Source organism: Simochromis diagramma, unplaced genomic scaffold, assembly GCF_900408965.1.
Source record: "Simochromis diagramma unplaced genomic scaffold, fSimDia1.1 OVJJ01000305.1, whole genome shotgun sequence".
Taxonomy (NCBI): domain Eukaryota; kingdom Metazoa; phylum Chordata; class Actinopteri; order Cichliformes; family Cichlidae; genus Simochromis; species Simochromis diagramma.
In genome coordinates, this window is record NW_024387169.1 from 2,185,405 (window position 1) to 2,212,941 (window position 27,537).

Here is a 27,537-nt window from a genome sequence, read left to right on the forward strand (position 1 = left end):
AGCTAACTGTATGATCTTTCCCTCAGCAGTCAGTGAAGGCCAGAAAGTATCCGTCAGCGACGCTCCACACGTCGCCCCCGGTTCCTCCTCCCAGGGCAAAGTCAACCCCTACTCTGTGATTGACATCACTTCCTTCCAGCAGCAGCAGCTTGACCAGCAGCACGGACCCGCCTCTCCCACCCCCTCGCCCACGGAGCCCAAAGAACAAGAGGCAGACGGCCAGGATCCTCCCGGCAGCCCTGCTGGCATCGCTTCGGGATACTCGGTGCCTGTCCCGTGTGGCTATGCGACCCCCTCTGGAGTACCGCTCATCACCCCAGCTTACACCACACCTGTCATCATTCGACACCTCTCCGTGGATGAAGATGGTAAATGAAACGAGCACCAGGGGAAGCCCGGAGGAGACTTTAATAAACGCTGCTAAATTAAGAGCGAATGCTTCCGAGTTAAAGCAAATGTTTATCAAATTATATCCATAACTGAATCTTCCCTAGCAGTGAAGTTGTTATTTAATCCCTACTTTTCTTTTTCCCTGCTCTCACTCACGGATGCACAGCTATGACACGTAAACGCTGTCCCGGCTGCTGCGATCCCCCCGTCCTTTCTTCTTTCTCTTGTTTTTCCTAAAGCCTTGCCACAAGGAAGTAGGGCCTAAATTTAGCCCTCCCCAAAGATCCGTGCTGGCTGTAAGGATTTTCCGGTTTCCCTAAAATCTTGCAGTAACTGAGCCCAAGCTTGTGGCCTGGCGGTCCCAGGAGCCTAATTACACTGTAATTATCTAAACAAGGTCACACCATGTTGAAATACTTGTGCTTTTTAGATGTTACAAAGCCAGAGAGTGCAACCATGATATTCATTTGTGCAGTTTTTTGATGAATGCACACAGTACGGGCCTTTTGCTGAAGTTATGACATCTTCCAAGGAAAACAGAAGCACGCAGAAGGAATTTCAATTAGACACATATGTTAGATGAAGTTTTGTGGAAGCACATTTACTCTAAAACATATCCAGGTTAAATTATCCGTGGAATTATCAGTGACCCCTGGTGGCACGTGTGGAAAAGCTTTGCAGTTCTGTGATGTGCTGTTTGGAATGTTTGATTGGGGAAAATAATTCCTGCAGGATTCACACCACAGTTCATTTTCCCTGCAGTGATGCTGGTTGGGACTGGGAACGCCTCAGCTGACAGGTGAGTCACATGCGAGCCGTTTGTGCCCATCACAGAGTGCATCGACAGCAACGTCGGGGACGTGTTACATTGAAAATGTGTTTTTATGTGTTCTCCAAGTGTTTTCAGTGAAGAGTATCCACCTATCAGAGAAGAGGATGCTTTGGCAAAATGGGCATCAGATCCTGCCAACACCGCATGGATGGAAAGTAAGGAAACAATTCCGAGTAAGGTCAAAGTTACCGCGGTGCTGCTGCGGTGTCATCTCTCTGCGTTTGCCTCTGCGCAGTCACGACATGCCCGCAGGGTGCTCTCATCTTTTTAAAATGTTCTTATGACACAACTGGATTCCCGGAGACTTCCTTCCCCGTTCGTTTGAGGAAGCACAGCCTTGCGTTTGCCTGTCTTCTAGCTCTCTCCCTGCATCGCATCCTGGCTGTCGCGTTACTGGATCGGTTACGTGGTGTGTAAAAACCGTGCACGTGTCTTTTCAGATCCACATGAGGTGATCTATGATGATGTGCCCAGAGAAAACTCCGACTCCAACACAGGTTTGTGAACTATACTTTATTTTTCTCATTCCACACATTCAGTTTCAAGCTTCCTGTTTTTGATCCCGTCCACTTTCGCTTCTTTCTTCTCGTTTAAAAGTCACCGTTTGACTTATTTAGGCTCAAAAACTCCTGTTTGACTTGTTTATTGGCTTCAGTGTCGCTAATTAGATATTTTGATGAGATGAGTGTTGCATTCAGTGAAGCTTGGGACTTCTCACATGTTCGTCTGCATCATGAAACTTCAAGTTCATTTAAGGTCGTAGCCAGACTGTAGCATTTCTGAGTATCACTGCAAGTCGCTCTCATTCGTACAGATCCAGATGAGATGATCTACGACGATGTGGAGCTCGGCGAGGAGGGCGGCTGCAACAGCTCCCTCGACAACGGCTGGAGCTCCAGCGAGTTTGAAAGCTACGACGAAGCCAGCGACGGGGAAGGTCGGCCTGAGAACGGCCTGCCCCACGCCTTCATGAGAGGGAAGCCGCCCCAGAGGAAGACTCATGTGTGTATAAGGATTACTTTTCTCGTCAGCACGTTAAACATGCAGCTCAGGATAGCGGGGATAACGCAGCGTGTCTTTCATACAGTTTATGAAAGTGTCTTTTTTACTCTGCTTATTCTTTCCAGTTTACAGCGATGCACACTCGTGCATTCGATGCAGCCCATTCGCTTCTCCTAGTCGTCTTCCTGCACGTTGTGATGATTTGCCTCGTGGTTTTGACACTTCAAAATCACTTTATTTAAAAAAACTCATTCCCAGTCTGTGTAACCAGTAACGCTTGCTTTGCTTTTGTTTAGCTCTCTCAAGATCTGACACGCTTGAAAGAACACTATGAGAAAAAGATGAAAGATCTAATGGCAAACACAGTGGGAACGGTAGAGCTGCAGCAGTTAAAACAGAAACACGAGCAGAAGGTAAACTGGCTGAGGCTCACCTCATGTGTTTGTACTAGATAAAGTAGTCCCGGCCCTTCACACTCAGTCTGGCTACCTCCACTCTGGGCGTCCTGCTTCTGACTTGGTACCTTCATCCTGCTGTGACGTGAATGAACTTGTGGTGATGGTGGGAGTGCGAGCAGTTCCTTTGCATCCCTTTCTGCCACGTCGACCTGTCTCATTGAATGTTCGTGCGTCGGACGTCCGAAAGGACACATTTAAAGTAACACGTGTTTATTCTTCAGCAAACTGAGACACCAGCAACCGTGTCTCCCAAGCATTTGAACCTTTGTGTTCCATTGTACAGACTGCGACGTCTGTGACATTTAAACCTCGATCTCGCATTATGTTCTTAAAAGCACCACGTTGCTTTTAGCTGATGTCCCAGTTTCTGTCTCCTGTGGTCGCCTCTGCTCTTCTGTCGTCTTGTGTTACGCATTCTGTTCATCCCTCCTCTAACACTGCTCCTGTAGATCGGTTCAGCTCTTCTTTAGCCGTAGGTTTAGACAGACTAAACCAAACCTGGACTAAAAAGGACTCTTCAAATCTTAGTAATGGTGCATTCTGTCTCATCCAAGATGCAAAAGCTGGTGAAGGCTGCCAAGGAAGGAACCAAAGATGGACTGGAGAAAACCAAAGCTGCAGTGAAGAAGGGACGCTCCTTCATCAAAACCAAGTCTTTCTGTCAGGGTTTGTGCTGCTTAAGTTACACTAAAATACACGATTACCTAGGAGTTCAAATCTCATTGACCTCAGCCTCAAGGTCAGAGGTCAGGTTTTCTGAAAATCTTGTAAATGTGGTCACTTGGTGCTTCTAGGAGGCTGAGTCTTTTTGCTCTTCTGGTGGACTTTAGTGCTTTACTTCCTGTTGTTTCGAATCTTTTAGAGAAGTCGGCCTGTTTTGAGGATGAGGAGTCTGGACTCTTCATCGAGGTGGACTGTTTCAATGTTGAGCCAGTACTGTGTCCAGCACCGGAGGCTCTGTCACAGCAGCAGGTTTGTAACTTTCCCAACTCTAACCTAATCCAGTTATGCTTAACTCTGTGAAATCGCTGGTGAAGGAAACCTGTGTTTGATCCACAGCTGGTCAGAAGATGCATCCTGGGATCTATTTTGGAGAGCGAGAAGAATTATCTCGATTCTCTCAAGAGGATTTTAGAGGTATGCGAGTACAGCTGCGGTGATTGGCGCTTTGGTTCTTAAGTGCATCTTATTACAGTTTGTATTGTCTCCTTCGTCAGCAATATGAGAAGCCCCTGTCGCAGATCGAGCCCAGACTGCTGAGTGACAGGAAACTGAAGATGACTTTCTATCGCGTGCGTGAAATCCTGCAGTGCCACTTCCTGTTCCAGATCGCCCTGGCGAGCCGCGTGGCGGAGTGGGACAGCCTGGAGATGATCGGGGATGTCTTTGTGGCGTCGGTAAGCTCGTGCCATCTTACTTCCTGTCAGAGACGTCTTACAGGAGATACCTAAAGCCTGTCATGTGACACGCCACAGTCCAAATAATAAAACCACAGGATTTCACATGAAAAGCTTTATTCGGACCTGAAGTATTTATAGAGTAAAACAAAAAAATGTCACCTCATAGGCAAGTTTGAACCTTGAAGAGGTTCATTTTTTTACCTAAATAACACTGGAGCTAAAGTTCTCACTGCTGTGCCACTCAGCGGTTAAAAAAGCGATAAAAGCCCTCAGAGGGAGCGTCTCCTGTCCCGCACGCTGAAAGGATGACGTCTGAGTCTCGCTTTGCCCATCAGCCAACACTCAGGAGATTCAGTCTGGACAAACTGATGGACAAAACACTGAAAATCCGTTTTCAGCAGCAGACCAGCATCAATCGTTTTCAGTATTCCTATAAATAGTTCTCCTTCTGATGGAACTTTTACCGCTTATTGGTGAACATGACTTAGACAGAAAAGCTTTTTATGTAAATCTTTATGTAACATAACTATATCACACAGCTCTTTGCTTGTGAGCATGAGCATTATTAGACCTAATTTATAAAAAGCATATTTGCACCTTATTAAAGCACCATAGACAAGTTAAAGTGAATTCACATTTTTAATGGTACTGCTGCTGTGGTGTGCATCTTTATAGAGGTTTGGATGATGTCATTTCCTGTAACTGAAGCACATGATGCAGTAAGTAACCCCTGTGTTTATGTGCAGTTCTCTAAGTCCATGGTGCTGGACGCCTATCGCGAGTATGTGAATAACTTCAGCACTGCGATGGCAGTCGTGAGGAAGACGTGCGCCTCCAAACCGGCATTCCTGGAATTCCTCAAGGTTTGAGACCAACACACTAATGTCAAATATTAACCTTACAGGACAGAGTGGAAGTTTGTTTCTCATTAAACTGTTTCATTATTTTGTTGCTGTGCATTTGAATAAAAAAAGCTGTTTTGCTATATATCTGATATCAAATGCAGCTGTTCACATTAAAACAGATTGGTATATTGATTTTCTTACAAAATGAAAGTCTTTACACCGATTGGCCATCTTGTCGCCGACAGCATCGTCAGGAAACCAGCAGTGACCGAATGACTCTGTACGGCCTGATGATGAAGCCTATCCAGAGATTCCCTCAGTTCATTTTGCTGCTGCAGGTATAGTTCACTCTTATTTTCACCTCCTTCACAGTAAAATGCAATGTGCAGCAGGCAGTGTTGTTCATGTGTTCACCAGCAGAGGGAGTGCCGCATTCATAAACCCAGCACTTTGTTTTTCAAAGCTGTGGCTCAAAGCGAGGCAGGGGAATTGCTCTGAAGAGACCTGCTTTCCTCGTCTCTTTTAATCCTGCTTCCCGTTGCCCCGGCATATTTACTATTAATGTCTGCTGCAGGAAAATATCAGTGAAAATGTGGGACACTGGGCTGCTTTCTTTCTTTTTTACACCAGTTTAATAGCAATCAAGACGGCTTGATAAGAGCTGAGGGCTCTCCATCGATTCTTAAATCTTTAGGATGAATTATGAGGATGTGTGTTATATGTAGAAAGATGGAGTGGGGCAGAACAGGGCTCGGCTGGTATTAGTTGTTGAAAACGGGGTGAAAAAGCATCAAACTGGTGTCTTTTTTTTTCTCTCGTCTTCATCAGGACATGTTGAAGAACACACCAGTGGGTCACCCGGACCGCCTGCCCCTGCAGATGGCCCTGACCGAACTGGAGACTCTGGCTGAGAAGCTCAATGAAAAGAAGAGAGAAGCCGACCAGCGCTGCGAGATCCGTCACATCGCAAAGGCCATGAACGAGCGCTACCTCAACAAGGTCTGCACGTTTCTGCGCCGAACCAAAAGTCTACTGATCGGTGGAGACTTTGCTTTTGGCTGATTTATTTTTTTAGCATATGCTGTGGCATTTCTCTCAGTCCCAGTGTGGGCGGCCATCAGACACTGGAGCTTCTCTCCTGACTGAATACCTTATTTTTAGTGCATGGCTTAGCACAGCGTTTGCACAAAAACACCAGCTTTCCCCAAGGTATAATTATTCGACTGTCTTCAGCCACCCACTCTGGCATCTGTGCACAGGCGTGTTTACAGGATGGCCTGGATGGGGCAGGCTGTGAGTTCCCCGTAGCCTGGATATTCTCAGAGTCGCTGCATTACTCTTATCCAAAGTGAGAGGATGCAAGAGTGAAATGAGCCATTAATGCCAAATGAAATGCGAGTACTCTTAGTCTTTGATTGTTCTGTATTCCTTCTCCGAGCTGGGTTTTTGTTTAGCGTCTTCAGAGCATTAATGTAGCGTATCATCTCTGTCATCAGCTTCTAAGTAACGGCAGCCGCCACTTGATCCGCTCAGACGACATGGTGGAAACGGTCTACAACGAGCGTGGGGAAATCATCAAAACCAAGGAGCGACGCCTGTTCCTGCTCAACGATGTGCTCATGTGTGCCACGCCCAACATCCGGTGAGGGAGACCACGACCCACAAAGTTACATACCTGTGTGAGAATCGGGGGGTTTCATATCAAAGCGTTTTCATCGCTCGTTTCTTTTTCCAGATTTCAGGATGGCAGCGGCAGTGGCAGCGGAAGCGTAACACTTGACCAGAAGTTCCTTCTGAAGTGGAGCGTGCCTCTGAGCTTCGTGGAGGTGCTTGAGTTCGGGTCCAGCGAAGACATGGCCGACACCGGCCGCTTCCCTCCTCCTCATTCGGGCGAGAAAGTGGTGATCAGCGCCAAGCCAAGTACGACGCAGTTTCACAGTCAGGGATTTTGTGTCTGCTCGCCCGTCACCTTATTTGTGTCTCTGTTTGGCACAAATCTAGTAACTCATTAGTTTAGTGGATCGTACGGTATCAGCAGTTGAGGGTCGGTCCTCTGACATGAGGAACTGCATCTGCTTCGACTTCCTTAGACCGAGTTGAAAACTGTCACCGTTTCTTAAAAACATCAGTGGAAATATTTATTTCCCAGCCAGCACATGTGTGTTTTTTCCCCTCTGCAGTCCTCAGCTTTGCTGGCTGCCGGTCGGGTGATTTCAGTCTTTCCAGTAGGTTCCCCGTCACACACAGCTGCTCGGCCACTTTAAAAGGCCCAGACCAGACAAACAGCAGGCCTAAAAACAGCGTCGCATTCTGCGGTCGCAGCGCTGCACTTTTTATTTCAGGATTCGATCTGTGTTTAAATTTGCCGGGTGTCTGCTGCAATGCTTTGATTACGTATTTTCCCTGGTTTGTCCAAAGTTTGAAGAATTCAAGCAGAGGTCAAAGGCTGGTTCCTTCAGCGCTGTAATTACTGCCGCTGATTACACACTGCGCTCTGGAGCTCACTGACTCTCCACTTCTCTCAAATACTTTGATATAACAGTCAGACTTTTCCTGCCAGTGGTCACACTGTCATCGATCTCTGATCCACACCTGCTGCCCACCAGCTACTTAAACACCTTCTTCTTTTCTCTACCTGCTATTTATGTGCTTTTACTTTTTCCCTGAGTGTAAGCTGCATTCAGCGAGCGCTCCACTGTTTCACATCATCTGCCTCCCATGGAGAGTCCAGCATGTTAACAGATGATGGGGCTGTTCTTGCAGACAGAATCAGATGTAATGGAACTTAATGTTGAGATTATCTACATTACTTAACATTAATGCATCAGAGTTTCCTCGCTGTGATGCACTTAGTCTGGAAATAACTTGATGTGTGTGTGTGTGTGTGTGTGTGTGTGTGTGTGTGTGTGTGTGTGTGTGTGTGTGTGTGTGTGTGTGTGTGCTACAAATGTGTGCATCATCCAGGAACTTTTAACAAGTGGAAACAATTGTTTTCTCAGCCCCGTGTGTGCAGCCAAAAATCCGCTCGCAGACCAGCCTGCAGTGAAGGCAACGCAGGGACTCTCCAGCTATGATGTCATCGTTTTCATGTCTCTCTGCTTAAGTCATCTCTTCCCTACGCTGCACTGCAATTAGACCACCGTGCACACCGGTCATTTGGAGTTATGTTTTCCTGCGGCTCTCACGGCCGGTGTGTCATTTGTAGATATCGTGTTTGTTTTTAGGAAGCGTGTAATTGCTGGGGTGACTGTCCTGCTTCTGAAGATGCTCCTGGGCCGGTTTTGTTAGAAAAATCTGGGCAGTTGGCGCTCTCACAAAGAGCCATTCACGAGGTTGGACCCAGTTTGAAATGGGTTACACAGAGCCAGTCTAGTCTGTGGGAATGGTCGCTGCTGTGATGGGGTTATATTCTTGCCTGGGCCTTATTACTTCTGCTAGTAAATACACGTAATAAACAGCAAGTAATGGTACTGATGGTGTGAGAAAGTTAGCACAGAGACCAGTCATATGCAGGTTATAGGGCTTCTTAGCAATAACAATAAAAACAAAGACATTTAAATCATGTAGAAATGTTAATGTTTCAATGATGAAGGTTTATTCCTGTCCCGACCTGCATTCAGCCTCCTGGTCACAGTGTTTAAAGAGACACATGAGCCGTGCAGCTGCCTTAGACGAGCCTGGAACAACAAGAAGCCGTTTCTACTTTGAATAAATTCTGATAAAACTTCAAACCTTTTGTTGTGTTTGCAGACAGAAAGACACCCACGCACAGACACTACCAAAACCAGAAACACTCCAAGAGCAAATTCCTCATCTGATATCATTATTGTTTCAAGTAAATAAACATGTTAAATATATTTTGGGATCACTGCGATTGAATTGGAGGTCATGCAAACATCAGTGAAACCAAAAACCAATATAGTCTACAGGAGGCCCGGCAGTAGTGCTCACGCATGTGTAAAGATGGCTGTATTTGAACAGCCTCATGCAGGCAAACTCGGAGGGAAACGTTTCAGAGTAACTCTTACAGAGACCACCAACGAACTGGTCATGTACAAACAGGGGTAAGATTTCCCCCGAACGCCCAGTCGTGAGGGAGCCGGGCCGGGTTACCATGGAGCTGCAGTCGGAGTCAGACTTTGTGACTATTGTACGAGAGGATGAAAGAGGAGAGAAGAATAACAGACGCAAACAGAGCTGAAGGCATTCTGGATCTCCCAGAGTTGCAGTTTAACTCTTTGTTCGCTGCAGACCTTCACACGCAGACTTAGCAAGTGTTTTCCTCTTGCTCTCTGCTGCAAGTGCTGTTCTTCATGGGCGGATCAGCTGACTGACGGAGAGCGATGGAGGCCGGTGCCCTGACAGACCTTTAATCCGGTCTGTGCTGCAGTGTTTTTTTTCATAGATGCAGAACTGCAACAGTTGCTGTAACATCACGTAGGATTACTAGCTTCCACGAGGGGCAGACGGGAAGCTGGAAACCTGTTTCCGCCCACATAGAGCAGGTACAGGTGGGAGGAACAGAGAGGATGATTTACACTGACATGCATCAACAAACAGCATTAGATGTTTGTCCCCTGAAAGCTAACGCTGGCTGGTTCACAGGGGTGAGAATTACTGCCACGTCTGCAGAGCTGTCACTGTCCGTGTGGGAGGACAACTGCTTATCTAATCACCCTGACTTTGCTCATTCAGCTTCCTCTGAGCCATGCTGTCTGTCCGTTTGTAATACTTTAATTTGGGATTGTAGTCACTGCTGCTCTTTTGCTACTGTATGAGCCATTATTACACTTTTATTACATTTGATTTGATGTGAATAAACCACCTGAAAATGTGTTTCTGTGTAGATAAACTGTACATGGGCCCCGGTCAGCTGTACCAAGACCTGCAGAACCTAATCCATGATCTCAGCCTGGTCAACCAGATCTCCACCATGATTGGCAGCCTCAAGGGAAACTACCAGGTACTCCGCTGCATGATACAGTTAATTATGTCTAAAATAGAGTCAGTCTAAGAAAAATGTGGGTCTCAGAGGTAAAGTCCCGACATTTTAGGGAAAATCAAACTGAACATGAGTCTAAAACATGGGAGCTTTTTGGGATTTCCTGTCTATTAATACTCTTGGAAGGTTGTGAGAGTTGACACACACTAATGTTCTTTTAATGGGCGTACCTAGGGACCTAAAATCATATTCATTAAGCCTCCTCTCACATGTCCACAAGGACCAGTTTGCTCTGTGTTTGTATGATGCTGTGAAATGTGCCTGTGTGGGCAGTTTGTCTGAGGAGGATGAGGAGTCTCCTGCATCCTGGTTTGTACTGTTCAAACCTGTCATATCGTGTAGCTGCGCATACACACAAGCCTGCCTGTGCTCGTGGGGTGTAAGCAGGTGTGTAAGTAAGTAAAATGTATTTATAAAGCACATTTCACAGATAAAAATCACAAAGTGCTTCACAATAAAATCAGAAATACAAATAAAATAATATAAAACAGTGAAAAAATTAATTAAAAGCTCGTTTGTATAAAAACATCTGCAGCTGCTTTTTAAAGGAGTCAACGGCAGGGAGTCCCACAGCCTCTGTGCCTGAATGCTCGATCCCCACGTGTTTTAAACCCAGTACGAGGGACCACCAGTAACCTTTGACCTGACGACCTGAGTGCTCGAGATGAAGCATGAGGTTTCAGCAGGTCAGAGATGTACTGGGGAGCTTCACCGTGCAGAGCTCTAAAAGTTACAACTAAAATTTTAAAATGAACCCTAAAATTTACCCAATGAAGAGAAGCCAAAACTGGAGTAATGTGTGACCTCTTGTTTTGTACCAGTTAAAAGTCTTGCCGCAGCATTCTGTACAGTCTGAAGGCGATCCAGTTTAGACAATTTATAAAACTCAGAAGCTTTGAAAGAACAGTATAACTGAATGTCATCAGCATAGAGATGATAAGAAATATTATTGTAACGTCTGATAATTTGGCCTATGGTAAATGGCCTGCATTTGTATAGCGCTTTTCTAGTCCCTAAGGACCCCAAAGCGCTTCACACTACATTCAGTCATTCACCCATTCACACACACATTCACACACTGGCAATGGCAAGCTACATTGTAGCCACAGCTGCCCTGGGGCGCACTGACAGAGGCGAGGATATACAGCAAAAAGAGAATAGGACCTAAAACAGATCCTTGAGGTGCCCCAGAAGGCAGAACTGATGTTTCTGACAGCACATGATTCATACAGACAGTAAAGGATCTCTCAGATAGATGCGACATAAACCATTTAAAACAACACCAGTAATCCCAAACAAGTCCTTCAGCCTATTTATCAGGATGCTGTGATCAACAATATCAAAAGCAGAGCTGAGATCCAGCAGAACCAGAACGGTGTACTCTCCTGACTCTGCTGCCATCAGCGTCACCACACGGTTTAAGCAAAGCGGTTTCAGTGGAGTGTAATGTGCAGAAACCAGACTGGAAAATGTCCAGAACATTGTTCTTCTCCAAAACGTTAAGTTGTTCTGCAACTGTTTCTTCCAAGGTCTTTGACACCAACGGTCATTTTGATATTGGCCTGTAACTGCTTGGTCCAAATTTGGTTTCTTTAATATTGGTTCAACAATAGCTTGTTTAAAATAGCTGGAAACTGAGCCAGTATAAAGAGAAGTATTCATTATTTCCAGAATACAGAGGTCAATAGAGTCAAACACACTAATGAAAAATGATGGAGGACGTACATCAAGGTGGCTTGAAGTCAGTTTCACATGACCAAGCAGACACTGTCCTGTAAGGTAACAGGAGTAACAGAGGAGCAGGTATCAGCAGCGTGTCAGTGTGATACTGGGAGGATGATGGAGAAATATTTGACCTGACCGCAGCGACCTTATTAACAAAAGTCATCACAATCAGATGTAGTATAGACTGTGTGTGTCTCTGTGTGTGCACTTGTTTAGACATCTTTGTGGGGACCACAAATTGGAATGTTATTGTACTTATGGGGACAAAATGCTGTCCCCACGAGTTTGAAGCCATTTTTGAGACTCAAAACGTGGTTTTAGTGTCAGGGTTACATTTGGGTTATGGTTAAGTTGAAGCTAAGGGTCAGGGTTAGGCATTCACTTTTGATGGTTAGAGTAAGCGTGTGTGTGTGTGTGTGTGTGTGTGTGTGTGTGTGTGTGTGTGTGTGGGTGGGTGGTGTGGTGCGGTGCTTGTAGATCTGTCAGATGAAGAAGCTCTCAGAGAGACGCGTGTCAGAGACGGGAGGTTTGGAGACTGATGCAAAGGGAAAGGAGAGAAAGTCTGATATTTGTGAGGACTGCTAAAAACAAACTTCTAAATGATGAGGCTTCTCTTAATTAAAAGTGTTTACCAAAACTCTTCTCGTGTCAAGTCTCGATGTCACTTCAGGGTTTTCCTGATCTTCCTGTCGTAGAATCTTATTCTTGGCCTGTTTGTGCAGATGCTTAGTATGCGAGCTAATCTGTGCCGCTGTAATAATTTATGAGACATTAAGCCAGAGACAACATTTGTAGACGTGTTGATTCATCCAAAGCATTTTATTTAGCAAACTAATGATAATAACTTGGCCGCTGCAACAAGCGTCGAAAACTGGAAGTCTCCTCGAGCGCGTGTCAACGAGAATTAGAAAGTAGACGTGTCAAAAGTTGCATAAGTAATAGCTCTGTGTTAGAGCGCATTAGAGTGACAGCTGTTTTCTATTTTGGCTTCAGTCAATGCAGATAACAGTATTAGCAGCGGATTCTCTTAGGAATAGCTTTCATTTGAACTTGAATCGCATTAATGGCTCTAAATAAATGAAGTTATGATTTATTGATGATGTGATACTCTGAGGGGGATTCGTTTACCTCCATGGCCCATTGTTATTCCCATTCCTTCTCCCTCTTAAATCTTTTTCCATTCCTCTGCCTTTGTCTCTTGCTCTCTGTTTTTCCTCTCTCCGTTATTCTTTTCTGCAGAATGTAAATCCCACCGTGGCCCAAGACTGGGTATCAGGACTCCAGAGGCTGATACTGAAGAAGGAGGAGGAGATCAGGGCAGCTGACCGGTGTAGGATCCAGCTCCAGCTGCCTGGCAAACAAGACAAGTTTGTGCTTTTCTCACATTTTTAGCTTCAGGCTTCAATGTCTCGATCCTCCTCACCCCCCCAGGAGTTCATGTTTATCCTAGGTTTGCCTTTATCCCCCTTTACCCTGCTTTCCCCGTCTGCCTCCCCCCATCTCTGGATGTATTTCAAGCCTGTTTGGATAAACAGGTTTCTGCACCAGCTCTAATCTGAGGCATGAATCACAGCAGTGGAAATGTGCATCAGTGCTGGCAGTCACAGTCTGCCCAGCTGCTGCTGAATACAAACGCTCATGTCATACGTCTACACGCCATCTTATAGTCTGCACGTGGCCTCCCAAGGGTGCACCTTGTTTTGGCTTTTTCACATTCCCTGTGAGCGTAACTGTTTTCTGGCTCGCCCTCTCGCTTTCTCCCGACTACATTTAGCCGGTGAGATTATCCATGGGTATGTTTGGAAAGGCAGCTGTAGCTCTCTAATCCCTCCCCTCGTTTCTCAGAAACACGTCTCAGCATCAGGCACTGACAGCAGTGAGCCCTCCACCCGCACACAGCAGGAATATATATAAATGTATAATGTGCGCACGAGATCCTTACAGAAGTGATCATTGGTATTGATTTCCACTGCGTTCCTCTCGCTCTGTCCTCGTGTCAGCGCTCGGTAATCAGGCAGACGTCGTTCAAGCCTGACGCGGGCCTTCTCCTGTGATGCAGGCGGTGTTTAAGTGCAGTGCTTCTGCTCAGTCGCTCTGTTTGCAGGAATATTCAAACATTAAAGTGCCGCTTAGAGGAATGTAAATGCACGTGATCGAGGACAATCTCGTTAAAACATCTCTGAAGGTTTTTGGGCACAAATCGGATGTTATCTTGTTATCTCTGTCTGCAGACCGACACTTTAAAATCTTCCTTTTTTTCATCGGCTGCTCCCTTTAGAGGTCGCCACAGAGCATCAACTTCCTCCATCTCACCCCGGCCCTACCATCCTCCTCTGTCACACCACGTGTCCTCCTTCACTTCATCCATCATCCTCCTCTGAGGTCTTCCTCTTTTCCTCCCGCCTGCAGCTCCATCTTCATCATCCCTGTCAAATACATCCACCCTTCTCCCTCTGCACATGTCCGAACCAGCCACTTGAGCCGTCCCTCTGATGGACTCAGCCTCCGTTCTTTTTGTCAGTGCCAAACTCTGTGTTACTGAAGAGTCTTTAACTCGCGCTATAAAGCGCCCTGAGCCAACTGCTGTTGGGATTTGACGCTATGTAAATAAAATTGAAATAATCAAGTAATAATTTTTTATTCATGCGTGTTTTGGTCGTCTCTGTTTGCAGGGCGGGGAAGCCGACCTACTTCAGCGCAGTGTTCAATACCCTCAGCCCAGCCATCAAACAGTCATGGATCAGCAACTTGCAGATGGCGAAGCTGGCTCTCGGTACAGTACACCTGCTCTCTCTTACTTTTTTTTTATTCTTTCTGCATTTATACATGATGATCATTCATTTTATTAATTGTAAATATTAGATATGCAATGTTAAATCTGTTTTATAAATTACTGCCTAGTAGTTGCTCAGATATATTAGAGCGAGGAAGCTGTGTCACAGTTCCTTATGCTCACTGCGTGGTTCACATCATTGAACTGTGTGTGTGTGTGTGTGTGTGTGTGTGTGTGTGTGTGTGTCAGAGGAGGACAATGTGCAGGGCTGGTTCTTTGCAGAGGATGATGGAAATCAAATGAAGAAGCAGAAACACCCCCTGCTGCTTCGACAGATGCCCGTGGTCATGTCTAAACTGCAGGAGTTTAAGGTGAGGCGCTTTGTTTTCTTTCCCCTTCGATCATCTGTGCAGCGACTCGGTGGATCAGTTGATTCGAGCTGTGTCACAATGATGCCACATAACCGTCGCAGGTGTAGTTCACAGGTACCACAGGCCACACTGAAGTAATACGGTGTTTCTTGCAGCGCTGGCTAAAATAATCTCACCTGACCGAATGGATTAGAGGTCGTTTTATTTTGGTCGTGTTAGTTCACTCAGTGAAAAATAGCACACTGCATGTGATTGTGGTGTTCACTGATTTGCTGCTGGTGCGAAAACAGCAGTTAATCTTTTCATTTATCTATAAATATGTGATATTGCAGCAAGAGTAGAAAATGAAGCTAAAAAGTTGTAGCTTGTAAACGTTCATACCTTCTGACTTAGTCTTCAGTGTCAGGGCTCAGTTTGGATGCAACAGCCAATAAGGTGGAAGAATCACTCAAAGTATGAATTCACCTTCTTAATATAAAAACACGTTACCTGGTCTTGTCTGTCATTGATTGACCAGCTGGATCAATAATACTGTAAATACATGATTATCTGCTCAGGAAACAGACACATAAATCCCTCTGTGTGAGTCAACTTGAGAAAATAGCTCAAAGATGTCATGACTGGTTTTTTCCCACTGTGGTGGAACAACGCTGTGGTCGTCAGTTTGAAACACAGTTTTCCTGTTTTGAAGAATTCCTCTGCAGCATCATCAGATTTCTTTAAACTTCTCTTACTGCAATTCAACTGCTCAGAGCAAAGTTTAATTACACTTGACTTGTGATGAATTTTTGGTGGGAAAAAGCAGTAATCTGGGACGTCTAATTCACCGCTCACACACCGCGACGCCGTCACGTACGGCCGTGTGGCAGGCAGGATTTGGACACAAATGCTGGACACGGGAGACAGGAAATGAACGCTGCTCTCAACAAAACACAACACAAAGGCTGGCCAGAAACAAGGAATCCAAAATCCAGGGACACGCACAGCGATGAGCGATGAGGGCAGACCGGAGACACCTGGGAGGACGGCTGAGCCTCACCGAGAGAACGAAAAAAAGGAAACTAAAACCAAAGCAGACAAAAGACTAACAAACAGGAAGCAACTGAATTTGGGAAAAGAAATGCAGATTTGACACAGAGAGCACAGGAGGGTGGGAAAAATCTCAGGACGATGCGAAGCTTTTTGAGTTCCAAGTTTTCTCGTATGTTGATGTCATTTTGTATCATGTTTTATGTTGTTGTTCACTTTGTTAACCTTATTCTATAGTGTCTACGTTGTTCTGTTTAGCATCTTGATTATTAGATTCCCTGTGTGTCTCTGTGTGTGTGTCTCTGTGTGTCTCTGTTTGTCTGTGTGTGTGTGTGTCTCTGTCTGTGTGTCTCTGTGTGTCTCTGTGTGTCTCTGTGTGTCTCTGTGTGTGTGTCTCTGTGTGTGTGTGTCTCTGTGTGTGTCTCTGTGGTGTGAGGTTTTGTCTCCCTCCTTGTGTTTCATTCTGTTTCCCCTTCATGTTCCACCGTTTCCTGTTTTATTGTGAAAGTCTCGTGTTTCCATGTTCCGTGTGTTTAGTTCCGCTTCCCCTGCAGCGTCATGCTAATCCGTGTCAGCTGTGTTCCCTGTGTGTTCTTGCTTCTCTCGTTATCCTGCATATGTCAGCGTGTTTGTGTGTTTCTCGGTGTGTCCTTGTATGATTTTCCATTCAGCTAATAAAGCTGTGTTTTAAGCAGCCAGTTCATGACAAACACACTTTTTAATTTAACATGTCCTTACTCTTCAACACGTTCTCAGGAGGACCTCACAGAGACCGTGAAGTCATTTCTTTGTGAACGTGTCAGATAAACTCTGGTGTTTTTTCCTGTTCTGTGGCAGGTGGAGTGTGCTGTCCACAACCCGGAGCCCCACATCAACACAGACAGCACAGCAGACACCCCAGTGGTGGGACATGGATGTGTCTGGGTGAGACGCTTTGTTATGCACAATCCAGAAATGAAGTCATGAGTTAGCTTACCTAACCTACGACTGCACGCCAGGGTGGATGGAGGCTGAGCCGTGAACTGAAACTTGAGTGCTGCAGCACAAAGTCACGTTAAGTGCGTCTCAGCTTGTGTTGCCAAATGGTCCTCCAGTCGTCTTATCTCCAGCAGGTGACAGTTTTTAACCACGTCTCTGTGAGTCTGACTCTTAGGCCTGGCACAGAGCTTTGTCCACTATAATGCGTCAGCACAGCAGATGGTGGGTTTTTGCTGTGTGTGTCTTAAAACGTCTTCTTGAGAAAGACAATCTGGCTTTCAAAGTTATGACGTCAGTACTGAAGTTTTCTCCCGAAAGCAAACAATGGCTCTGCTAACCATGATAATCACAGCGAACGCAGCCTTTGCTCTGGCAGATATATAAACAGGGTGAGGTAATATTTAAACTGTTACTACAATAATCTGTAGTAAAGACTTTTAGATTTCAGGACTTCAACATGTTTTCCTCAGTACATTCAAACTGTCCTCGGCCGTATATTCTGCTGAACTACTGGGAGACTATTTTTAGTAAGCAGCTCTGCCAGAACTGGGCCAAATCATGTTCCTGCTAATAGCTTTGCACAGTTCAAGATGAAACAGATCTTCTGTTAAACTGTAAGGTCTCTTTATCTTGGTCCAGGTTGCGAGTTGCACCAACCAGATGGGACAGATTGCCATAGTGGCCATGCAGAACTCCAGCCCTAAGGTGACCGAGTGTTTCAACGTGGAGTCCCGGATTCTCTGCATGGCGTACGTCCCAGCTGAGCAACGCGAGGAGAACGGCGAAAACGTCCCTGACGATAACCAGGTGTCCTCGGCGAAGGCCAGCGATACCCCCAGCGTTTGCCTGGGCATGGAGGAGGGGAGGTGCAGACGCTTACAGAGTGAACTCACAAAGACGTGTCCCAGAATTGCATCGTGGAATATGATTATTCATATAATGTTATCTTTTTTAGCATCATTGTGTACAAGAGCAGCCAGCGGTCTAAGAAGGTGCGTCTACAGCATTTCTTCACCCCAGACAAGTCCACTGTCACCAGCCTGGTGTACAGGAAGCAGTGCCTGTACGCTGGGCTGGTCAGCGGCTCCGTGGCAATCTACTCCAGATCAAAAGGTGTGTGTTTCACCTGTCCTGGGGCGGGACTTCTCAAATTGTGTAAAACTTTGTTCACTGATACTTCTAAGTAGCTGTAAATGGATTTGGTGATGGCTGAATGTGACGTTTGTGCAAGACCTGCAGTTTGTGACTCAGTTTTGAATAACAGCACCGTGGAGACTCGGTGGCGAGGAAATCCCGGGGTAACTGTGAGGCTTGAGGTCAGAGGTCAGGGTCTCCTCTGCTGTACGTTGAGATTCTGTTTCCATTTGCTTGGTAGTCTTGGAGAAAGCAGTCTGTTTCCAGCAGTGACCTATTTAACGTCTTCCCTCGCTGACGAGCAGCGACGAGCTGCTCTCTTCCCACAGCTTTGCACGTTCTCTCTTTTGTTCAGTCTCTTCTTGGCTTTCATAGCGGTGCAAACAGAGGGAGCCTGAGCTTCTTTCTAATTCTGTCTCTGTTTTTTTCACATCAGATGGAGATGAGTACAAATTTAGGCCCAACGGGAGGAACAGTCCTTGTGCTTCTTGGCTGCCAAATGTACGCGTGGGTATCACTGTACTGAGGCGTGTTTGATTCACCTCTGTGACTCAGTCGCTGCCCTGCATCGACCCAAACGACAGTAAACTCTTGCTGTTTTCTTGTGCTTGTGTGCACTGAGATAGAAGCAGTGATAGAAAGATTATGGATGATGGCCCGAGGACAGGAAACACGAGGAAAGCTATTCTCGCTGCTCCCGCTGCCATGCTGCAGTTTCCCTGGAAGAAACACTCGGCGTGTGTGTAACTGCTCAGGAATTTCTTTTTGACTCCTCATTAGACTTTGTTTTCGTACGCAGCCGTTTCCCTTCGTTGTCCTCGCGTCAGTTACCAGGATGATGGTGCGCTGACCTTTGGTTTAACTGTTCCAGTTCAAGTAGCTGCCTGTTAGCGTTCATCGCCTCCTGTGTGTTAAAATGAATTCCCAGAAGCAAAGCCAGGCCCTCAGAGTTTGATATGCATGATTTCTACCCATCAGCAGCTCCGTCACTGTCTCAGGAACATGATGCTCGATGCTAAATCGATGACTCACCCTGCATACATTGGTGGGGAAACTGTTCCCCACACTCGTGTTGTAATGCTGCTCAAGTCCTTTGTCACGGTGACTGACTGCGCTTGTGCCTGATTAGCATTTAAATCAAACGTCCAGAGAAGCACAGAGCTTATGAGTTTCTAATCTTTGATATAAACCTAAAAAAATCAAAGATTTTAAAAAGCAAACAGGTTGAAATGTTCTCGTCTTTAAAGCTGTCAGTGCTGAGCTGCTGTGCTGTGGAGTCGGCCTGGTCCAGCCGCAGTCACTTTCTGTCTGCGAGAGAGACGGAGGAAGGAGGCAGTGACTCAGCAAAGGTCACACGTCACAGACGGGTCTGTGACGTGTGTAACACACGTCACAGACGGGTCTGTGACGTGTGTAACACACAGGAGGCACACGTCACAGACGGGTCTGTGACGTGTGCCTCCGTCACCCACTTTCTCCTGTCCACAGTGATATTTGTTAGAAGGCAAACGATGGGTTTGCTTCTGGAGCGTTCAGCGTTTGCTCGCGTGCACTCGTGCGCACACTTTGTTGTAGCTGACATTAACATGAGGAAATGCTTCATTTTAAGAAAGAAGAGCTGTGGGCAGACGCGCAGCAGAGAAGACTTACATAAGCCTGCAAGTTGGCACTGCTGTCTTTTCTTTTGCCTTTTTTCTCTCGTACGCTCACCTACACAGCGTGACTATTACAGTAACATACGCCGAGCTCCTTCGGCGGAATATCACCTTATTTCCTGAGTCTTTCTGAGGCACCCTCTCCGCCTCTGAAACACCATCCCTCTCCCTTCAATAGCTGCCTTTGTGCTTCTGTTAAACAAACAATATCGGCGAGGCGGCCTCAGTCGCTTCCTGGCCTAGATTAGCCGAGGGAATGTGGAATCTGGACTCGTGGAGGCTCTCTGGATTCGCGTTCATTCGGAGGCTTTTCCATCAAATACTCTCAGACATGTTTACAAGTTCAATATTTGAATTTAGATGAAAGCAGAAGCGCTGCAGAAGTGCAAGCTGCTGATTTATGAAGCCACCGCGGGGGGTGTTTGACTGCAGCAGAGCTGGTGCTGTAGGTGCACATGTAGAACAGAGTGTGTAGGAGGTGTGTGTGGGACTCGGCGCAGCTCTGACTAATGCTCGCAGCCCATCTATATTCATAGTGAAGGATGGAGAAACCATCAATGGCCACTCTACCGGCAGGAGCAGTTACAGATGCAGACGACCTTTACAGATGACATTTATGAAGACAGACACACTATTATGGGATTGTTTATGGACTGTGCAATGTTCTTCTTAACCACTAAAAGAAGAATAGGTCTCGGTTTATGGTCCCTATGATAAATAAATAAATGTAGCTGCAATAAATCTTAAGACGGGTCGGCCGTTTCATTTTACTTGTTGTGCAGTTTAACCAACTTCAGATGTTTAGATATTCCTCGGTGGATGTGTGCGTCCTGCTATTGTGCGTAGCTTGTGTGGAGTGAGTTTAACTGACTGTTGCGTTGCTTCTCACAGATGGATCGTGGAACAGCGACAAGCCCAAGTTACTGAAGCTGGGAGTGCTCCCTGTGAAGGCCATGCTGGCTGTGGAGGAGCACCTCTGGGCCTCGTCGGGTGGGCAGGTCTTCATCATCAGCACCCACGCACACTCTGTAGAGGTATGTCGCCCAGGCTTCTCTTACAGTAGTAACACATGTCCATCAGAAACGGGCAGATAGACTCTGTGTGGAGGAAACAAAGCTTCCTGTCTGCGTCTCTGCCCCAGCCCACCTCGTATCGCTCTGTCATGTTTGTGGGAAATCTGAGTCGCTCTTTAGAGTCGGTGTCTCCAGAAAATAAATAAGTTAGTAGTATCTGTGCCCGCCAATAATGAAAGAAAAACCATCATGTCTAAATGTTTAATACCGTTCCCAGTACTTTCCCTCCCGAGTCCGGGAATATGAATGGTGCTCCGTGTGTGTCCCGGTCGGATTCAGGGAATGGAAGCGCCTGCTGCGGATCCAGGAATAGTAACTTTCCTCTGACATGCACTCACTCATAATCAGTTTAGCCTCATTAAGCTCATTATGTCGGCCCACCTGCCTGCATGGCTCTCTGTTCCTCCCTGCACACTTACACTTTGTCCACAGAGGTAACTAAAAGTCAGACGGAGCAGCAGAAGCACTGAGCTTCTAAAACTTTAATCATCTGATAAATATAAGATTAATCAAATCAAAAGACAGAAGTCTATTTGCACGTTTCCTCATTTCCACATTTATCTGAAACACTGAATGAACTCTGCTTAGCCAAATACGAGCCTGCCCACACGGTGAGATTATGCAATCCACGCTGGTGGAATGGGTCTAGTTTATTGGTCTCTGTTCACAAAGACTCTGCAAATATTTAAAATGATTTTTTTTCAGCTCAATAACTGAAAGAAGGATCCAGAGTGAAGCAGACGTGCATGAAACGTATTTGTTTGCGACTGAAAGCATTTACAGCACAAATAATAACACGCCTTCGTGTGTCGGACGAATCGTTCTCTGGTGCTGTTGCGTGTAGTGAGCCTTCGTTTTGCACCTGAAGCATAACCAGGCAGAGCTCTGCATGGGTGGGCTGCTGCAGCCTCTACGGTGTGGGGCAGACTTTCTGTGGGCTGAGTGCTGCTTTCTCCACTTCATAGTCACACAGCCAACATGTGACAGCCTGTGCACTGTAAACAACAACAGCTTTGACCTGCTGAGACGTGTGAAATATATTCTCATAAAAAGCTTCTTGGCCTTTACGTCATGTAGACTGTGCTTAATTGAAATTAGTTATGGCGTCACGCGACGAATGCACGCCTGGTCTTCAGGTCTTCCCCTCGGTCTCAGTTCCAGTAAATTTGCAGTAGATAACGAGGAACTCGTGTCACCTTCTTCTCCTTCAGAGGCAGTTAGAGGCCCACCAAGATGAGGGCATGGTGGTGTCACACATGGTGGTGGCCGGGGTGGGCATATGGATCGCCTTCAGCTCTGGTTCCACGCTGCGCCTCTTCCACACCGAAACCCTAGAGCACCTGCAGGACATCAACATCGCCACACCTGTCCACAGTATACTTCCAGGTAAGATATAATCTTCACTTTGAGACTGGCAAAGCATTTCAAATCCCCACAGACTATTAAATATTGCAGTGGAAGGTTTGAAATTCAACTTGTTTCATGCATATTTTTAGATATCTTGCATGATTTTGTATAACTTGGGGCTCGTATTCCCCCGACTTCAGCACGGATCAGCTTTAAACTGATTTTTAAATAATAATTTAAAGTCTTATATAAAGTTAATAACTTTAACTTTTCAAGTCTATTTGGGGTTTTATTGGTGACCACCAATAAAACCTAGCTGGGACCTTCCTCTTCCATCTGTCACTATCCAATGAAAACTTGAACAGCACATGTTGCATGCAGCTAGTTTGCGACACTGTGCTGCTTAAACTGCGGCTCTGCTTCTTTTCTGTGCTTTCTTCTACGCAGTGACCAGTGAATGTTACATTTTGTACTATGTATTCAGAGACTTTAAGAAGCCCCGCCTTGCCGCGTGGTTTGATTGTGATTCTCAGGCTCGCCACCTTTACCACAGTGAGAACTGCTCCCCGTCTATTCAGCATCACTCGGTAATGTGAGTTTGCCTGACAAAATCTGCTGATTTCTAATCTTGTGACCATCCCATCAGATATATTTGCTCCAGCCCAGCCCAGCAGCCGCGGCCTGTGATACATGCCCCGTCACCTCGCATCACCACGCTCTGTGTCTTCCACTTATTAGCAAACATCGCTGCAGGCAGCTTCTGTTTGTGACACTCCTTTTTCCAAAAGCTCCTTAGTCTAAACAAGGAAACAGAAACCTCTCAGTTTGTCTGCTCATGGTGCCGCATAAAAACACTTTGGACTTTGTCAAGTTGATTTTAAGGCAGCTTTGTGTGTTAAAAGGAAATCCATGCCATATCTAAACGCTTTAAAAACAAATAAAGGATCATCCTTTTAATAAGTCACACGATCGTGACGTCACATTTACATACAGCACATGGTCTGTCTGTGGCTGAGCTGCTGCTCGAGCCAGTCGCTGTTGCCAAACTGAAGAGTTTGCTTTGACTCGCCCCACAACTCAAACTTACAGCTAAATCCTGAGTAATCAGAATACTTTGAACTTCAACATGACCATGGCAAATACAATCAAAGGCAGCTGCTTTGACAGAAACATGATGGAGCGAGTAAATCTTTGCACTTTAGATTAAATGCAACTATGAGGGAGTGTCATGAAGAGTGGGTACAGTTATTGTGTGGTTCCACCACAGCACTGCAGACTGAACCACTCCTTCACATGCTGTGAATCTGCAGCTTTATCATTGTGATTCCCATAAAACATAAAAAATGAAACCCTAGGTAGGGCCACAATATCTTAAGACCATAAAAATACCAAAAGAAAGCTTTATACACACACAGGTTTGTGAATGCAGACACATGCAGCGTGTTCCAGAGAACAGAAAGCGCCCTCGGCACGCTGAGATCTAATCCTGGGTGCAGTTCAAAGACCTGCAGCTGATGACCTGAGCGGTCTTAATGGCTGTAAATGAGCCGTGCTTCATGCACAGTTTGTCCACAGTTGAAAGCAGAGTTTTTATAGCAGAGCAAATATTTGTTCAGCAACTTGTATCAAAGAAAACAGGAGTTACAGTTATTGTGCGTGTGTCACAGAAACGAATGAGTTTGCATCACTCCCAACACACCTTTGAGTGAGTCTACTGTACGTGTCCTGTAGCAAGGAAGCTTTGTGACTGACAAAGGCTGTCCTTACCGTAGCTGACGTCCTGCTGCAGATGTGTTTGAGGCAGACGTTGCTGCTGATGATGTCGAGGTCAGATGAAATCATCTCTGTGCGCCGCAGTCATCAGTGACCTGCTGCTTCGACTCTTGTAATCTGCTGCGTTATGTCAGCGTGACCCAAAAACACACAGCCTCAAAGGATGATGGGAGCTGTTGTTGTGGGCTGCGAAGTCGGGATTTATCCGGTCCAATCAGAACAGTTTTCAGCCACTTTTTCCCTCCTTTGTCCTGAGTAACACCGACAGCCGTGGGCTGAGGGTTTTTTAGAGATGTTGACAGTCAGGCTTCCTTTTAGAACTGCATGTTCCACCTTTTGTGTTGTTTTTGTGAATCCACCTGTCTGCGTTTACTCCTCAGCTTCAGCATTGGTGGTGTTACTGAGCCCGTGTGCGTTTAGTCCCGGGACCTGATTTTTCCATCATGGCTAGAATGTTGTGATATTTCTCTGAACAGCATCCAACCTTGGAGTTTGCATGTTCTCCCTGTGTTCACGTGGGTCCTCCAGCTTCCTCCCACAGCCCAAAGACGTGCAGTTAGTGGGGTTAGGCTAACTGGAAACACTAAATTGCCCACAGGTGTGAATGCAGGAGTGAATGTGAGTGCGACTGGTTGTCTCTGGTCTGTGTGTTATCCCTGCAACAGACTGGCGACCTGTCCAGGGTGGACCCCACCTCTCACTCTAAGACAGCTGGGATAGGCTCCAGCGACCCTGAAAAGGATTGATGACATCCAACCTCTTCTTCCAGTCACGGCGTGTTTTGTGATTAGCAGGTGATCATGCTATGTTGTAGCCAAAGTGAGCACCTGAACACACACAGCAGGAGGCAGGTACACATACAAGGATGAACTTTATTTCTGAAATGCCCAAAAGAAAAACAAACTCGTTGAACAAACTGCAGAAATGCAATAACAGAGAACATCTGAGGTTGGCACGAAACCTTCACGAAGACAAATCGTGACACAGAGAAAAATATACAAATGACACAACAAGCCAATCAAAGGAGTAAAAACTGGGATGGAGAAAGTTGGTGAGTGACTGCTGTGAAACATACAGCTGTGACACCGTCCACAGTTACTCTGTGCTGCGCTGCGTAACTGCATTTCTGCTCCATCATACTTCAGACAGAAATCAAAGCAGCTCACTGAAAACACTGAACTTACAAACCAAAGTGTACTCAAGGAAATCCCTAATCACAAGTAAAATTGTCAGAGTGAGAGCCCCCCCCCTCACATTCAGTGTTAGGAGTGCTCATTATCTAACAGATGTAAATAATAAAAGCAGCCTGCTTCTGGACCTCAGTATCCATATTAGCTAATGGAAGCCATGAAACCACAGAGGAAGCTGGTTGTGGGACAGACGGCAGCACATAAACGCTTTCATCCTCTGGGCCTCGCCATTAAGAGCCGACTTCCTCTGATAACAACCCGAGTCTCTGGCCTGTCAGCGAGCACTCAAATCGAGCTCTGCCGGCTTGTGTGGTCGCGACGTCCTTTTAATAAAGCAGTCACACGGAGGAGTTCACCTGTACTCCACTCTGTGTTTCGTGGCAGCATTTATCCCTGCAGGCTGCTGCTGGAGGACAGAGTGAAACCAAGAAATGTGCCGTTTCTGCACAAACTCTATTTGGAACGGTCAGCACGACGGCCGTCGATATTTTTAGACCGAGCGCTCATTCAGCTGCAATTCTGTCCATCCTGTAATGTTTATTTACAGAGTCGTCATAATGATATCAGCTTATCAGAAAGCAGGAAGTTCATTTTACTGTGAAAGGTCCTAATGCAATTTGGGCTTTTCTGCAGCTCAGAACGCAGGAGTGGAGATGGAATCGGGGCGTTGTCTCCAGGATGGCTGACTCGATCAAAGGAGCAGTGTTGAAAGTAGGACTTGCTCTAGGTGGGGTTATTCTCCTCATGTTCAAGCATGTTGGAGCAATTCTGCTGAGTCCCATCTTTGAACGGGAGCTCCTTACGCACGTCTGGCTAATGCGCTGTAATTGCATCATCATTTTCCCTGTAACGTATACTGTAGCTCGTGTTTCTGAAAGAGATTTAAGGTAAGTAGTGGTAGTTTCCACACTGGGAAGCCTGCTCGAGTTTTATTCTGAATATTTTCATTTCAAAGAGACAGATGAGAGGAGACGCTGCTGGACATAAAGTTTCTCTATAAAACCGTCTGAATATTGGACAAAGTCAGGTTCAGAATCCAGAATTTTCCTGTCAGCAGCATTTTTTCTGTTATTTTCATAAACAAAGCCTTCAGTGAACTCTGATATATGTAAATGTTCCCTGTAGGAAAATTCCCCAGCTAATCGCTCACATGGAGGCAGTTATTTGTCATATTGCACGTTTTCTGAATTCTGTTTTTTCTTTTTTCATTACAGAAGTCAAATCCTAAAATCTACACTGCATGAACAAAAACATGTTTTTGCCTGTCATGTCTCCCTGATCTGCTCGGGATTTATTTGATTAAACATGTGAGCGGGCAGCTCGGTGCAGAGCTGCACCTCTTAAGTAAACTGGAATGTGAGAAGTAAAAAAGTGAAGGAAATATGGAAAAACCCAGTGAGAAGAGTGAATAGAGTTAGTGCTTGGTGAAAATGAGAGTAATATTTTTAGTAAATGTATCAAAGGGTGGTACTCCATCATGGGAGCAGGCTGCCTGTGATGATGTCTCAGAGGATGGTGGCGACTGGCTGGCTGCTGAGCTGAGGGACTAGCCTGCCTTTGTCTGCCGCTCGGTGACCTAAATAGGCAGCCATGCGTGGCCTATTGGCAGGCAAACATTGGGGGGGGGGTAAATAACACCTTCAGTTCTTCTCGTTTGTGTGCCACTGTTTTTTTGTTTTGTTTGTTTTGCACAAACTGCTGAATAAAGATGCACATTTCAGATCTGAAATAGTGGACAGGAGAAAACTGTGCAGCTGAACATGAAACAGCTCCTGTTATAACTTGTCTTAATCTGTTCTTCTCTTTGGCAGGATGCTAGACTAGCACTGAAATTAAGGGATTATTTGTGTTGATAAGCTGTAAATGATAACATGTGTGTCCCACATTACCTTCTAGCTAATGGTTTGTGGCCATTTTTAAGCCTTTCTATCATCACGTCCTTTGAATGTCTCTGCCAATAGAGAGAAACTGTAATTATGACTTCTCGTTTAGATTCACCACAGGTCTAAAATTAATGTCTCCAGATCTTTGGCTAACAATCACAGACCTACAGACTGATGACTGCAGGTATGAATCAGACCAAACCTGCCTTCAGCATTTCAGGGTGCGCGATAGAAGAAGTTGACGCTGCTGTTACTCACAATGTGCTGATCGGAGTTCTTTCCAGGCTGAAAGGCTGATGCAGGGTGTTTTTGCAATGTTTGGGATTTACTCCGGCGTCCTGCTGCTGGTTGTCAAGACTAAGTGGCGATCAAAGAAGTGCTCTGGTGAAGGATGAAGGCCAAAGCCTGGTCGTGTTGCCGTTCACTCCGGGTTTATTTTAGTTCACCCTCTGGGTGGGGAACTCCAAATATTATGAAAGAAGGAAGTTGAGCAAGACCCCCAACCGGCAGTCTGCGTGCTTCTGCTAACTCTGGACTCTCATTAGAAGCACATGTGGTAAGACGCAGGCCCAGTACCTGCCCGCATATCTGGCAGGATTCCGGGAAGTGTGGCAGCGTGGAGCGTGCGCCTCATGCGAGGGGTCAGCTCTAGTGGGGGGGTCAGGCAGATAGACTGG

The 27,537-nt window shown here is 45.9% G+C and overlaps 1 protein-coding gene across 6 annotated transcripts in view; it reads left to right on the forward strand.

Annotated features, from left to right (window-relative positions):
* The window catches only part of arhgef10 (Rho guanine nucleotide exchange factor (GEF) 10), a 41,821-nt gene that overhangs the window by 11,036 nt on the left and 3,248 nt on the right, over positions 1–27,537 (forward strand). For 2 of the 6 annotated variants that reach the window (XM_040048949.1, XM_040048950.1), the window contains exons 4-27: positions 27–368; positions 1,153–1,189; positions 1,289–1,377; positions 1,663–1,719; positions 2,037–2,224; positions 2,521–2,637; positions 3,237–3,348; positions 3,545–3,654; positions 3,742–3,819; positions 3,900–4,079; positions 4,829–4,945; positions 5,173–5,265; positions 5,756–5,926; positions 6,424–6,569; positions 6,663–6,847; positions 9,775–9,890; positions 12,894–13,021; positions 14,327–14,427; positions 14,677–14,798; positions 16,665–16,751; positions 17,445–17,671; positions 17,761–17,918; positions 20,486–20,628; positions 21,879–22,053. In XM_040048949.1, coding sequence (XP_039904883.1) covers positions 27–368; positions 1,153–1,189; positions 1,289–1,377; positions 1,663–1,719; positions 2,037–2,224; positions 2,521–2,637; positions 3,237–3,348; positions 3,545–3,654; positions 3,742–3,819; positions 3,900–4,079; positions 4,829–4,945; positions 5,173–5,265; positions 5,756–5,926; positions 6,424–6,569; positions 6,663–6,847; positions 9,775–9,890; positions 12,894–13,021; positions 14,327–14,427; positions 14,677–14,798; positions 16,665–16,751; positions 17,445–17,671; positions 17,761–17,918; positions 20,486–20,628; positions 21,879–22,053 — 3,279 coding nt within the window. Of the gene's footprint in view, positions 1–26; positions 369–396; positions 771–1,152; positions 1,190–1,288; positions 1,378–1,662; positions 1,720–2,036; positions 2,225–2,520; positions 2,638–3,236; positions 3,349–3,544; positions 3,655–3,741; positions 3,820–3,899; positions 4,080–4,828; positions 4,946–5,172; positions 5,266–5,755; positions 5,927–6,423; positions 6,570–6,662; positions 6,848–9,774; positions 9,891–12,893; positions 13,022–14,326; positions 14,428–14,676; positions 14,799–16,664; positions 16,752–17,444; positions 17,672–17,760; positions 17,919–18,375; positions 18,441–20,485; positions 20,629–21,878; positions 22,054–27,537 lie in introns of those variants that run through there. The other 4 variants (XM_040048954.1, XM_040048951.1, XM_040048953.1 and 1 more) reach the window with 4 other exon arrangements.